Below are 15,704 nucleotides of genomic sequence, written 5' to 3' on the forward strand. Positions count from 1 at the left end.
ACTCCTCCCGTGATCCTTCAGCTTCTCCTCAGACGTCGAGTCTCACCGTTAAATCGTGAAAACACCAGACGACAAAATCTTCAACAAAACCAGAGCTGTTTTCTGATTGATCACAACTTTTATTTCTATAAATCAATATTGAAATTGTAGATATTTTGTCCTGGACAGTGGATCTATGACTCCACCTTACTTTGAGGTTTTCACTACTTTCAGACATTTTTCAGTTTTATTTTTCTTGCCCCATAAATTTCAAATTTATTTACAACAATTTTGCATTTCGAGATATTTGTATGTCGCTAACTTGTAATATAATCCTGCTTTGTTTTTCTGAAAATTAAAATGTCTTTAATTCAGAAAAATCAGCAGAATTTTTTTTTCTTAAAACTTTTCTCATAATTAATAATTAATAAAATAAATAATTTACAAAAACAAGACAAATCTTTATATATTTCTCTCAACTGAATGCGTTATGGTTCCGTTTTTTACATTAATTACCAGGACAAATACTGACGATATGCAATTTTAGTATCTGTAAGAATTATTGCGTAAAAGTTCCTCAATTAAAATCGAATCAAACGGGGAATTCTGTGACAATATTCGGCTGTAATGATTAACGAATAATTCAATAATTTATTAGGTAACAAAACCAGGGTTGCAGCTTACAATTATTTTTATCACAAGCTTTAAACGACTGATTGATTTCTCTAAAAATTGTTTTTTAAAATGTCTAAAAATAGTGAAAAAGCTCATCACAAGTTCCCAAAGTATTTTCTTTCTTTCTTTTTTTAATTTAGATTTTTAAATTTTAAGAAAAGAGTCGCAATTTTCCAAAAAGGCAGAATTTGGGGATAACGTAATCATAGTATTTGGGGAAAAAGTGGATTTTTTTTTTAAACAATAAAAAGTCATAATATTATGAGTGCTTTTATAATTCCTTTGTCACATTATTACAACAACGTTACTTTCTTTTTACTTACTTAAAATTTTGTTAATAATATTCATTAATAATTAACATGATAAATTCTTTGTTTTAGGATATTATTAGTTCTTCCTAATAATCACAACTTTAATCTTTCCAAATTCTGATTTTTTTTCTCTCAAAACATTACTTCATTAACATCAAAATCTTTAGGTTTAGCTTTATTATATTATATTATATATTATATATAATTTTATATATAAATATATAAATAATTATATAATTATAATTATAAATATATCATTTTAATATTCTAAATTGTTACAGCAATTTTGATGTTCATCAATTTTCCTTCAGTTGAAGTGATTAATCAAACTGTGTATTAAATTAATTCAGTCATTTATTAAGCAGAGAAACAAATGAGCTGATTAATCTTTAAAAAGGTATTTAAATTGGATATTTAATGACTCCGAGCTGAGGAAACTTGTGACGGACGTCTGTCTTTATTTTTGATATTTTACAGATGATTATTTTTCAGTCCCAGCTCTGATGATGTCGACTGATTTCGGCGTCTCCGCTCTCACAAACTCTCCGACATCTCCGCAGATTTAAAGACTGATGTTTGGAAGCCTCAGCTGGTTGTTTAAAATGTTTTACATGACGTGAAAGAAGAAACATTAAAGTTACATACAGTCAGATTTTAAGGCTTCAGGAGCACAGAGGGAGAAAAAACTTCAACATCAACAAACTGAAAACACATCTGGATCCCGTCAGGACGCTTCCTTCGGTTTTTATTCCAGTTTCCCTTTAAAATCGTCTCTGTTGTTTCTTCATGAGGTTTTCAAGTCACTTCCAGTTTGTGAGTCGCAGTTGCAGTTTTAAAGAAAAGTAAAAAGTCAAAGCTGGGATCCTGTGATTCTTCTTCTCGTTCTTTTTAACTCTGTGGAAGTCCGACGACAGTTTTTATCATCACACAGCTGCTTTAATGAAATACAGATGTTGTGTCCGTCGGCTCGGGGTCCGTCTGGAGTTTGTGTTTGATGGTTTTAAATCAAAAAACAGACTCGCTGAAAATAATAACTTATAAGTCTGGTATTAAACTGCTGAATACACCTGACTTAGATTAAATCATTTCCAGGATTCAGTTTTGTTGTCTTTGATCAGATTGCCCCTAATTTAAAACTCAGCTAATTACAGATTTTAATATCGCCCGGGAGGTGTCATGGAGTAAAACAACACTGATTTATGCTCTCATTACTGAACGTCATCCATCTTGTCTCGTCTCATTTTCACTGTGGATCACATAAAGGAACATTTCACCCCTCAAATGATCATCTGTGTCGCAGTAACTCTCCCTGTGGTCAATTTAATCTGTCAAGAGCACTTTGTCTTTGTCGAATGCCTCCATGGTGAACGAAGAATCCAAAAACAGAGTAATAATTCTTGATGAGCAGAAGTCATAGGGGTCCACGTTTAGCAACAGCAAAACTCTCCTAAAACATCTTGTGCAGTGTCATCATGAAAAAAAGGCAATGAGCAACTTGGTACGACACGTCCCACAAATTGAAAAAAAAAAATATACTAGATTTAGAAAATTATTTTTAAAAAATAGGGGAAAAAAGATTTTTTTTTGTTGTAATTATTACATATTTAAAATTATAAAACAAATATAAATTTTTTAAGGCTCATTTTCTTGTTTTCAATTTTCTCTTTTTACTAATTTCTTGCAAATTCTTTGGGTCATTTCTTCCTTCATTGCTCATGGCCGTCTTGCCACGTGTTTGAAAGAAATCAAGCCAATTTGCTCAGGTGTCAAAGGGTTAAATAGTGAGGTTTAAATGGAAATGCATGTGTTTGGAAGTACTGATCATACGACTGGATAAATGAGACTTGGGTTACAACTCACAAGTTGTGTTAGAGTTTGTAAATGGATGTTTTGATGTAGTTCTGCTGTTGTTTAACGTGGACCCCTATGGCTTCAATTCATCAAGAATTTTCTCTGTTTTTGGATTCTTCGTTCACCATGGAGGCATGAGAGAAAAAGAAAATTTTCTTTGTGAATTCAGCGTAACACAGGGAGAGTTACTGATATTCATACAATCATTTGGGGAGTGGATTATTCCTTTAATCAGTTTGACTTTGGGCTGAAATGCCAGTATGTGCAGCTACTTCAGGTTGTGTCGTCTTTGAGATCCATGCGTACGAATATTATACACTGTTTCACTGTAAAATCATTTCTGGAGCGTCTCACTGATCCCAAACGTGTTGTTAAATCAAATTAGGAAACTGTCTGCGCACCTTTATTTTTTCTCTATGACATCTCATATTTTTATATTTGCACTTTGCGTAATAACAGTAATAATAATTTGTTGCTGTACAAGTTTGAAACTGTGGTGAGGTCAAAGATCTGATTTACAGACTATTAGGAATAATGACATCACACACTGAAATTATTATCTGATTAGTTAGCAAAGCAAAAGACAGGGAACTTTTTAATAATCAATGTATTAAGTCATTTTAAATATAAGATTTTTAGATTTTATTAATTATATTTATAATTTTATTACAGTTAATTGTTGTATACGGCAGCGAACTGTTGCTGGTGGTCTTCGGGGAGGTTATAAAGTCGAGTTCACAGCGACAGATGTGACAGACGGGTCGTGTTTTAGTCAAATTTAACACCCAGTCAGGACGATGCAATCAGCTGATTCATCCAGGGTTCCTTCACAGTATGGGATTTGATTTTAGTAAGTGACCTTCCAGGTCTGAATACGTTCGGAAAAGTGAAAAGAGTCTGGAAAAATCTTTGTGTTTCCAGACTACTGCCCCAACTCTGTTTTCTAAAATCTGAAATTCAGAATTTCTAAAAATAAACTGATGACACAAGCAGAGTGTTTTTCATGGCGTTTGTAAAATATATTAGGGGAACATTTATTTTTCTGACAAATATGGTTTAAAAATCGAATGCCGAATCAAAGTCTGTAAATTTGAACTCTGAAATGCTAAATGTGCAGGAACCCTGTTTATCAATTCGCTGAGTGACAGGAAATCATCAATTTATCGTTTAAGACGAAGATGAACTGGAAAATTTGGAGGGAAATTGGTTGTAATTTAATGATTAAAAAACTCTGAATAACTCTCTGGAGTAAAGTCACAGTTTTCTACGAAAAATAAGTTTGATTATACGAATAAATTTACTTTAAAAAATTATGATTTTATTCTGATACTGTGAGTTATTTTAGTTTATCATCAATCAGGTCATTTTTCCAGTGAATAACGAAGTTTTAATTTGATTTATTTTCTTTATTTAAGTAATTATAATCACATCGTATTCTGCTTATTGTTACTGTGAACTTTAACGTGTTGGAGGGGCGATTAAATCCAGTTAATGATTGACTGATTTACCTATTTGACTATTAATTAAGCTGAGCAAATGAAAACTATGAAACATTTAAATAATCATTACAAGTTAAATATTTGCTGGTAACAGGTTCTCAGGTGTGCTTCTTCTCGTTGAACACATTCAGAACATTTAATCGACATGAAGTCGAAGCTGTGATGATCATTTGTTTTTTATATTTTGACCTGTCTTAATAAATGAAGCAATGATTTGACCCCGCTGTGACCTCAAACAGAGCCGACACTACGTCTGGTTACAGGGCTGAAGCCGTCCACTCTTCTAGTTTCCTCTCAGACACAAACACTTTAGTCCCTCTCACCTCCTGTCGTCGTAGATAATATTAAAAACAAAAAGAAAACCACGACGGTGGAACAGAAACAGAACGTGTCGTTAAAAGCAGAACCTTTAAGTCGAGGTGTCTCAGTGAGTAAAGCAGCAGGATATTTACAAGAAAACACACATTCTTCACTTTCTGGTCAGAGTTCAGCCAATGCCTCTTCACACTGAGGTCATGTGATATCCCAACGCCGGGCCCGTTTCCGTGGAGACGACCTCGGACACAGCAGGAACTAAAAAGAAGAAGAGGCACTTCCTGAATGGCTGGTTTGTCGTGGTCTCCTCTGACTGGTCTCTCCGGGTGAAGCAGGTGTTTGGTTGTTGGTCTCGGTCTGGACACCGGGGGGCGCTGCTGTGGTCTCAGTGGCCTGATGCAGGAGGCACTTGGTAGTGATGCTCTGAGGGAGTCCAGCCCTGCTATGTCATCAGGATGGGCTTCTGCCTCACCTCCAGGATGTCTGACACAAACAAACGTCACAGGTTAATGATGAATAAATAACTAACAGTAATTCAGTCACATCGTCCCCATAATGTCCCAGGTTCCCTTAAGGACGTTTGCTGGATGTCATACTTCTGCCTCTTCTCCTGTCTTCACTGCTCAACCACTGATAAACTCCACGCTAAGTCTGACTGACTGTTTAACTGACTGATCACTCAGGTCTAAAGAAAAGCAAAGTCTAATCACCTGACTGAGTATTCAAGTAACTAAGTAACAAACTAAATAAGTAAACAAGTAAGTAACTAACTGTTTTGAGAAAGAATAGCCAAGTCCAATTAACCCTGTAACTAACTACCTCTTTGACTAAGTAAGTAACTGACTGAGTAAGTTACCATCTAACAAAGTAACCAACCAACTGACAAAGTAACACAGTAACTAATTAATTAAGTAATCAACTAGGCCTAACTGACAAAGTGAGAAACAACATTAATAAGTAACCAACTAATTATGTAACTGAGAAAAAATGGGACTAAGTTATAAACTGATTAAATAAGTAACTGACTCTCTTACTCAGTGACTAACTGAAAAAGTAAGAAAGTAATTATCTGACTAAGAAACCAACTTAGTATGATATTTAACTGGCCAGCTGACTCAATAAGTAATCAATAAAATTATGAACTGACAAAACAGTGACTAAATAGGCAGCAAACTAACTAAATAAGTAACGAAGAAAGTAAAGAAATAAAGTAACTGACTAAATAAGGGATTAAAAAAGTTAAGTCAGTTAAGACAGTGACTAAAACAAACTACCTCAATAAATAACCAACTAATTTTGTTACTAAGACAGAATAGGGCTAAGTAATAAACTATCTCTAACTAAGTAACTGACAAGTAACTAACTGTCTGACAAGGTTAAAAAATATCTTACTAAGTACAACAAACTAAATAAGTAACTGACTAGAAGTATTAGAAAGTACTAAGAAAGACAGAAAAAGACTAGATACGTAAAACAGTTTACTAAATAAATAACTTTCACTAAGTAACTTACTAAAAATGTAAAAAAAAAAGTAACTATCTGACTAACTAACCAACTTATGTACTAACAAAGACAGAAACAAAATGACTAAATAAGTAATGAACTAGTTAAAGTAAGTAACCAAGTGTTAACAAAGTCAGAAACTTACAATCTTACTAACTGACCGACTACTGTAATAACTAACCAACCAACCAAGCAACTACCTACCTAACTAACTACCTACCTAACCAACCAACCAACCAACCAACCAACCAACCAACTAACTAACTACTTAACTACCTAACCAACCAACTAACTAACTAAGAAACAGAGAAAGTGACAGTAATAAAGTAACTAACAAATTATCTGACTAAGTGAACAACCAACTAAACCAACTAAAACTAAGACGACCTGTAATGAACTGGTCGCCTGACTCAATAAGAAATTAAGAAAGTTAAGTAATAAGAAAGGTGGTGACTAAATAAATAACCAACTAACTAAATAATTAAATGAATAACTGACAAAGTAAAAAACTAACTGTTACTAAGTAGGCTGACCAACTAACTAAATAAGTGACTGACTGATTGTGTTACTAACTAAGAAAGAAAGAAAGTGACCAAGGAATAAACTAACTGAATAAATAAGTAACTAACTCTCTTACTAAGTAACTAAGAAGCTATATGACTAAGTAACCAACTAACTAAGTAAGACAGTAACCAGATGGTAGGGTTGGGCGATATGTTAAAAATTTCCAACTGGCCACCGTCAGCCCATCAACTGGCGGTTGCCGATATATTCGGCAGTTGTGTGTGTGGCGGAGAAAAAAAAACAGAGGGGGGATGTTGCATTCATGTGATGTCGGAAAATAAACGAAAAATGACTCGGATCTTCCGCTACCACATGAATGCAGCAAAAAAATGCAGCATGCTTTGTGAGCCCACTCATGTCCAACATGGCACGGAAATACCTGTGCATACCGGCAACAAGCACGCCGTCAGAGAGGGTGTTAGCACGGCTGCTAACATTGTTAACCATATGCGCACTTTGCTTACGCCAGATAACGTTAGCATGCTCGTTTTCCTCTCCAAAAACATGTTAAACATTGTGTTTTTGAGTTAAAGACAGCGCAAAGGGACTTTATTATTTATGTTTTTCCATTGTTCTTCGTTGAGCCTATATTTATTATTATTTGTATTTATTGATTCAAACAATAAGCCTACGAGAGCCTTTTAGAACAGCTATAACAGCTTAAGGTTTTTTTGCCACGTCCGCAACGGCATTGTTATAAAGACAGCGCAAAGGGAGAGGACATTATTATTTTATATGACTGTGTGATTTTTGCACTTTATTTTTCCAATGTCCTTCGTTTATATTTACTTATTTGTTATCATAGGCTACTGTTACTGTGTCACTTTTGTGGACCGACCAACTGTTTATTCTGTTTGAATAAATTTACCTGCGCCTTATCCTCTGACCGTGGTCTTTAATGTCAAAATTAATGAATTGAAATTTTACTGAAACATACAGCCTATAGACTATACTCTTATTCATTTAAAAAAAAAAAAAAATCACCTTGAGGTCTTTGCTGAGTAATAAGCTGTAAAGACGGGCCGAAGACGACTGTCCGACACCATTTTAAAAAGAGTCTGACGGCTGCAGAAGGACGCATTTGCTCACAGCCTCTAAATGAGCAAACAGGTGGGAGATAGGGATAACATACCTGTCCTACTATAACGATCGGGGTGCACAACTGCACATCTTTTTTGATGCAGTTCTCAAATATGGTTTATGAATTAACGTTACTTTCAGCTCCGCCATCACTGACGTGATTTGTGAAAGACTCGTCGGAATTCAGTGTGAAGCTGCCAGTTCAATACGCGCACACTTTGAAATGTGCTCTACATAGTAATTATGAACTATATGCACCGAGTTGAATTCTGTGGAGACAGACCATTAATTTAGCAAAATAAAATGACAAAAATCGTCAAAAATGAAAACAACCGTGATGGACTCAGCCGATGGGCGATATATTCGTCCAATCGCCCAAGCCTACCAGATGGCTGACTGAACAAGTAATGAAAAAAGCTGAAGTACTGAGAAAAACAAATACAAATTAGAATCTATCAGCACCTGAACACACTGTATATGTACCTCATTTAATGGCTGTATCAAAAACATTTAAATGTTTAGGTCATTTGTTCAGTAACTCTCAGAATGAATGATTTATGTTTGTACATTTTAAAATGATCAGAATAACACAAACAAGAAGGGAGCAGGATGATACTGTCTTTGCTGAGGAATCATCCGGCTGAACCCATTAAAATTCTGCACCGAGGAAGAAATACGCTGGCAGTTGCTTCAGGTAGAGTTAAGCTCAGGATGCAGCGCCAGTGCTCTGTGTCAGGAGGGAACTTGTTTTGGTGGAACATTTTACACATAAGGAGGCGAGCGCTGGCATTAACATGTCTGCAAAAGGAAACACTGAAAAGAAATTTGAGCATGTAGGTGGCGAGCTCGGAGGTACACAGCCGTCAAAGTGTGGAGAAGGGTCTGCAACAGGGATTCTGAAAACAGTAACACACAGGTAGCAGAAGAAGAGGAAACCATCTAGAACAGGCGGCTAACAGCAGGCTAATACACACAGTCTGCATCCTGTGAATCATAATACTGGTGCCATAGAGTGTGTGATGACCTCTGACCTGTGGTGATGCGGTGCAGCGGCAGGGTGACGTAGGTCAGGTGTGAGTAGAGCAGGAAGTAGTCTTCAGTCCGGTTGAGTTTGAGCCAGGAGCCGACCAGAGAGCGACCGGTCCCCGACAGAGAGCGAGAGCGCAGGTTGGAAGTGGTGTGAAGATCTGAAATACACGCAAAAACCCACACTCATCATCATCATCATCATCATATCATTAAGAATTATTGATGTTTTATCGGATTCAAAACAAACGCCTGACATGAATTATTTTATTTTACCTTTAATTTAAAGCTTAAAAAATCCTCAGAACCTCAAATTTTATGCAAATTAATTTCAAAGAACAGGAATCAAATGCAGAAATTCAGCCTTTTTCTGAAAATAAAATTCTGCAAACTCAAGAAAATGTTTTCAGAAAGCGCCACCTGCAGGCTGCAGACTTTATTACAGCTACAACAGAACAAACAGCCTCCTGATGATTTACTGATAACTGAGCTAAAAACAGATAAAGACTGACGCTGCAGGACAAACCAGTGTGACCAGTCTGTGTCCCAGTTCGTACCTTCGTCTTCCTCCTCCCTGAAGAACTCCTCGCTGTCGTTGGCGGAGTGAGACTTCTTCATCTCTGCGATTCGGTTTCGGGGCACTTTGCGTCTCAGAGACGGAGAGAAGAAGGAGGGACGGTTCCTCTCTGGGGTCGGAGGTGTGCTGAAGGACGTCACCTGGAGGAAGACGAGAGTCATCATCATCACTCACATACACATAATACTCTTTATATACTGACTGAAGTGGTGCCAAACTACCCAAGTTTAAATCCACGTCAGCTGATTCTCAGTTCTGGTAAATATTTTTATTCTGTTCTCTGTGTGTGTGTGTAAGAATATAAATAAATCAAAGTGTCATTTCATGGTGACCTCTGACCTCCATCAGACGTCTGTGAGACACATCTGGAGGACAGACTGTTAAATGATGCATCATCCATCCAGCAGCATTTATTATTAATCACGACCTGATTTCATGTCTTTGTGCTGAGCTCACTGAAGCTTCGTGCCGCTCACAGGCAACTTGGAGACGCTGAGCTGAAGCTTTCTGGTGTTTTCTGTTCTGTTTCTCGCAGACAAACAGGAAGTGAACCCAAACTCCAAAACAACTTGTAAGCTGATGAAATGGGAAGTTTGGAGTTCCTGCTTTGTGAATTCAGAGTGTCTGTTTGGGGTTTAAGATGCCTTGAAATACAACCTCAGGTTTGACTTCAAACAGAATTTAAGAAAATGAAGAATCAAAAACTGAGAATTCAGTCTTTTTAGAATGAAACCTACAAAATAAAAGTCTGCAAATACCAAGAAATGTTTTCAGGAAAATCTGTCTTTGATAAACTAGACATGGAACATTTATGGTTTCTCTTTATTTCCCTCTGAGGTGTAGTGGAGTAGAAGTAAAGTCCTTATGAGTATTAACTTTCCACATGTGTTTGTGAGCGTGTGTTTGTTCTCCTCACCCTCTCGTGCATGGGCGACACCTGGTCCTCTTCGGTGCCGCATGGGGAGGTGTCACCGGTCGGCACCCGGCTGACAGCCATCTCAGCGTGACCTTTGCCCTGCGGACCCTTCATCCGCACAAACTCCATGTTGTTGTACTTGTAGAAGCCGAAAGACATCCGCTGGGCCATCTTAGCAGCAACGCTCACCTGCAGCACCAACACAATCATGAGCCTCAACATGTGGGAAAACACAGATGTAAAAAAGATAAGATATTGAATATATCTTTTAATAGGATTTTTATTCATTTTGTAAATTGCTTTGATAGGAAAATGTATCAACAATTAACCTTTTCTGACTCTGAAACAGTTTGTTGTGAAAGTTAAAGGTTCTGTATGTAACTTCCTACATGTACAAATTGTTTTTTATTGCCAGTTGGTGACGGTTCGTAACATAATCTAAAAACTGAGACGTTCCCCAACTTTCTCAGCTGCCGATATCAGCCTGTGGACTGACTTCTATGTAAATGACTCGGGACACATTTTCTGGGATAAATCCAAAGGATGTGACATCATGTGTGCGCCATGTGACATCATATGTGCGTCTGTGCCTTGCCTTGCACTCCCCTACATTGCCAATTGTGTGCAGCACTAGTTAATGTTAGCGTAGAAATGAAAACCAGTGATATACATGTTGCAGCTGCAGCCTGGAGACAAACCCTAACTTTGGGTTTACACTGGCTGAATTCGAGCTGCTACAGCTTCTGACTGACGGTCTGTCTCCGGAGCTGCCGTCTGACCTCCTACCAGGGAAGAAATGCTACATTCATAAGGAGCTCGTGAGCTTGTGTTTACGACATGGGAAGGTGTGTACGCAAAGTCTGAACTTGGAGTGCAGATGGTCTCTTCTTGTAAACATAGCTAACAGGAACCCTTTGAACGCAGCATAATCTCATTGCAGCGAGGATTGATGGCCATGGACCTCGAGCTATGCTAGCTAGCTAATTCTTGTCTCATTTGTGGTCTGATGAAAGGTACATTAATTAAATTCAGTGGCCCTGGTGCTTTAAAGAAATCGTAGAGAAAACACTGACATATGAAATATATTGTGATATTGTAGTTTTAGCTGGCTAATGTCAGCTAACGTTAGCTAGTCCGGACATATTGTTACCTAGCTAGCATAGCAAAATACTGTCTTGAGTGGGTAACCTCAACTAATTCGATCAGATTCCAGGGGCTGGTTTGCAAATCATAGCGCAGCTAATTTACAGCTAGCTGGGCATCAGTAGCTAACTGTAAGCTAAGGTTATCCAGCTAGCTGTTGAGCTACGCTGCATGGACATGCCTTTAGTTACCTCATAACGTTAGCTGATAATTTGCAAACAGCAAGCTAGCTAGTATCATGGAGCCACTGGTCCAAGTAGTAACGTTACTCTAAATTCGATCAACACGATGACGGTCTATCACGTGCAGTCTCGTGGATGACACGTCAGTGTTTTGCCCGATTCCCAGGTGCTTGCGAGCAACAGGATGTAGACTGCAGTTCACTAACGGCCTCAGATAGAGGTGTCACTAATAACAAGGACAATCTGAAAGTTACATACACAACCTTCAAAAAAATAAATATATAGCACTCTATTATATTAGTATTTCTTAGTGAAGTTAGAGACTCTACAGCAGGAAACGGCACTTCAAAATAAAAACTCTGTGCTGGAAATTCACTGTACTTCAAACTAAAGTATGTTTTTTACAAACTTGACATTTACACTTACAGTCCATTCAGAATGGATCCATGACCCACCAGTTGGAAACCACTGCTCTAAACACCACGTTAGCATGTTGTCATTAGCATTAGCTCACAGCAGCAGCAGCAGCAGCAGCGTCTCACCCGGTTGTCGTAGACCTTCTTCAGGGCCTCGTAGCGGATGGAGCCCTGGAAGATGACGCCCTGGAAGGTGTTGCTCTTGTCGCTCGCCACCAGTTCCACACACACCATCTCGCCCTCGCCCACCGTCATGTCACTGAACACCTACACATAATAAAATAATATTTACCGTCAAATACCTTCATTACCTGCATTCATTCTTTCACACGACCCTAAAATGATCATAAACTAAGGTCTGGGAGCGTCACAATTCCCTCATCTCTCTCTGTCAGTGAGGAGATTTGGTTTTAGAAACTGAGCCAAACTAACAGAGTGACTGCTGGTTGTTTATCTGAGTACACAGTAAGCAGTTTTTTCTCGCTCATTGATTTCCCTCCAGGAGAGAAATCTGTGTGATCTGGCGTTTTTCCCTCCAGTCGACCTATAAAAGCAGGTGTTAGTGCAGGAGCTGGTTTTTAAATGGAGTGAAAAAGCATCAAGTCACAGTTCATTACACTGACGGCATCGACAGGATCTCTGGACACTTCCGGGCTCTGTGGGGTCTGACTGCAGAGAGGAAAGGCTTCATTACTGAAGGAAGACCACTTTATACATAACTTTATTATTTAGTCAAGAAAATAATTCAATTAAACTCTGGGATGTTTTCACTCCCTTATATTTACATGCTCATGGCATCACTGCATGTTTTATCTCGATATGACAAAATAACTTTTGGATGGTTTGGACTTTTGGACCCATTATAGGAAGTTTTAGAGGCCACTGTCAAGTGATAAGAGTAGTGTGATGTCTCAGTGCGTAGTGTGCACTGGCCATCAGAGCAGAGAACACGTATAGTTCCTTAGTACGCTCGAATAATTGCAATATTAAACCAAAAGTAGCTGGATCAAATATATACAAGGCAACGAAAATGCAAACCTTAGTTCGGACTTTCAGGTGTGAAAACGCCCTTATGTTACTTTCTGGTGCTGCATAACTTCATACTACATACCCACACGTCACAGGCGCTGTAGTGTGTTCACACAGGATGGTGATTAAATAAAGTCACTTTTGAGTTTACAGTTTGCAGAATAAAACATTTTGAGTGTGCTGTTAATGGATACTATTTTCATACAGGTCCAGTTTTTGGACTCAGGACGTATTTCACAGGCTGCAAATGTTCCAGTGAGCATCTGTATCTGTGCGATGAGACTCTGTTACCTCCTCAAAGTTATCGATCATGAAGAAGATGTTCGGGTAGCTCATCTTGGACTCCTCTCCTTTGCTGTCCATGGCGTGTTTGCTGGGAGATGCAAATACTTCCTGTAAAAAAACAAAAATCATAGACAGAATGAATATAGATTAACAGCTTGATTAATCTGACTGTGGAGCAGCTCTGGTGCAACGACTGAGTATGTGAGCTGCTGCAGAGCTGAGTGGTTTCATACCTGACACTTCTTCTTGTGGATGTGGATATCTCCTGCGTCTGAGCGTGTGCACACAGCACACGTCACCACGTAATCCAACTGCAAGAGAGTAGAGTTATTTATCATTACTGTGGACATTACTTCATTAGAAAAAAATGGCAATTTTCTTACTTTTCTGTCATTTTTTAAATGTTTTTGTTTTCTGTCTTTATTTTCTGAAAGCATGGAAATTACTTTTGTACTTTTATTATCCTGTCAAACATTTTTCTTTTCCGTTAATATTATACTGTCCAGCACTTACATAGTAAAACTGTAGTTAAAAAACATTACCTCGACTAACTTTGAGTTATGTCTGAGGCTATATGTCAGTGTCTGAGAGCTAATCTGCTGCGTGTAGATTAGAGTAGATTGTGGTGCATATTTATGTAGGAATACATTTTTTTACTTACTTATGTAATTCATTATTGTGGTTTTTCTTTTTTTCTCTTCCCTCTTGTGCTTCTACATTTATTTGATTTGTTAACACTTGGTAAAACTGTTTATGATAGAAAAGAAAGCAAAAAAGTTAAATTAAATATTATGAAAAAAAATGCAGTTAAAAGGTTTTTGTGGAAACATAAGGGTGCATTTGTCAGGGTTTTTTTCCCTGAGATATAACAACACATCGTCTGCAGACAGAGATATATTTTGTTCATCACCACGATTTTTATACCTGTAACAATTAGCTTTAATCTTTTTAAAATGTATCAAATAAGGTGTTAAATTACAAACATCTGGGATTTAACAACACATCATCTGCATACATAGATATTTTATGTTTATCGCCACTGTTATGCCTTTTAAATATTTAATCGCATTATTTGTGCAAAGGGTTTAATACTAATTGTAAAAATGAGGGGACCTGGAGGGCAACCTTGACACACGTTCCTCTTTTACTGAAAGGTTGTGATAAATGAAAATGCATGTTGGGTTTAACAGAAAATCTGAACCCATTAAATAAGACTTGAAGCATTTTCATAATCTGAACACAAGTTAAAATATTAGAATGATTCCTAATAGTTTTGGTGACCCTTGGACTTTCCTCTCCAGAGCAGGGATTTCCAAACTTGTGCATGCCAAGGCCCCCCAATAAATATCAATTGACAATACTACAAAAAGTGTAAAAAATGAATGATTGAAGCCAAAAACAACGCCTTCAATGCCCGCTCAAGGACAGTAGCTTGCTGCAAGACTTTAAGACTGCCTGGCCAGAAACCCTTCCTTTGGTTTGAAAATGGCGGCTGTTTTTTAACCTCTGCCTGGTACTTTATTTTTTTAAGCGATGCTGAAGTTTAGACATTTTCAAACACTAATGTTGGAACTCCTCGATACTACGGTCGTTAATAATTTAGCGCCGCAGCCCGTTTACTACCGGCAAGATTAATGGGGTTAAAGCTTCACACACAAAATCACTGTCCCAGAGGACACTAACAAGATATATCATGAACTAATATGACACAGTATTTGTTAATGAGATATTATCACATTAATCAATCTGAGTACGAGTTTACGCTCTAGTTTCAGTGCTCAGAGTTCTTCACCTTCTGCAGGATGAGGTTCAGGTAGACGCTCTCTTCCCAGTCAATGTCAGGGTCACCGAGGCCCGGCAGCTTCTTGGAGTCTCTCCTATAAACCTCCACCTCCACCTGTAACACACAGTCAAAACCCCTTCATCAGACATCATACACACACATTAACATCTGCCAGTGTGTGTTTATGTGAGCAGGTCAGGCTCAGTTCAGGTGTTCAGAGGAACCAGGACTCTGGAGACTTCCTGTCACATCAGTTTGACATCAAAAGAAGGGCAGAAACATAAAGGATGAGCTGCAGCAGGTTGTTCAGAGTCCTTTATGTGAGGACGATCTATCTCTATTGATTTGTTACTATGACAACATCAAAAGGAAATGAAACATGGAGGTATCGCTCTGTGTCTAAGGTGCAGTTTCTGCTTTACAAGACCAGAAACCAAGCCTTGTTATCTTTCTTTGCACATACTAACTCATAATAACAACACAAAACATGCTTTTAGAAATGTCTGCTAATTTATTAAAAAATAGAAAATCATAAATAAATCTCATTTACATAAGTAAACGGACCCTTTG

At 37.7% G+C, this 15,704-nt stretch overlaps 1 protein-coding gene across 1 annotated transcript in view; it reads right to left on the reverse strand.

Moving 5' to 3' along the window:
- Positions 1-4,212: 4,212 nt before the first annotated feature.
- kiaa0930 overlaps positions 4,213-15,704 on the reverse strand; it is a 38,601-nt gene continuing 27,109 nt past the window's right edge. Inside the window, exons 3-10 of the mRNA XM_033614816.2 lie at positions 15,144-15,248; positions 13,585-13,662; positions 13,358-13,459; positions 12,164-12,304; positions 10,297-10,485; positions 9,361-9,520; positions 8,809-8,964; positions 4,213-5,113 (exon numbers count right to left, since the gene is read on the reverse strand). Of these exons, the coding sequence (XP_033470707.1) occupies positions 5,073-5,113; positions 8,809-8,964; positions 9,361-9,520; positions 10,297-10,485; positions 12,164-12,304; positions 13,358-13,459; positions 13,585-13,662; positions 15,144-15,248 (972 nt within the window). The 3' untranslated portion in view covers positions 4,213-5,072. The remainder of the gene's footprint in view (positions 5,114-8,808; positions 8,965-9,360; positions 9,521-10,296; positions 10,486-12,163; positions 12,305-13,357; positions 13,460-13,584; positions 13,663-15,143; positions 15,249-15,704) is intronic.

This window comes from Epinephelus lanceolatus, chromosome 23 (genome assembly GCF_041903045.1).
Source record: "Epinephelus lanceolatus isolate andai-2023 chromosome 23, ASM4190304v1, whole genome shotgun sequence".
Lineage (NCBI taxonomy): Eukaryota > Metazoa > Chordata > Actinopteri > Perciformes > Serranidae > Epinephelus > Epinephelus lanceolatus.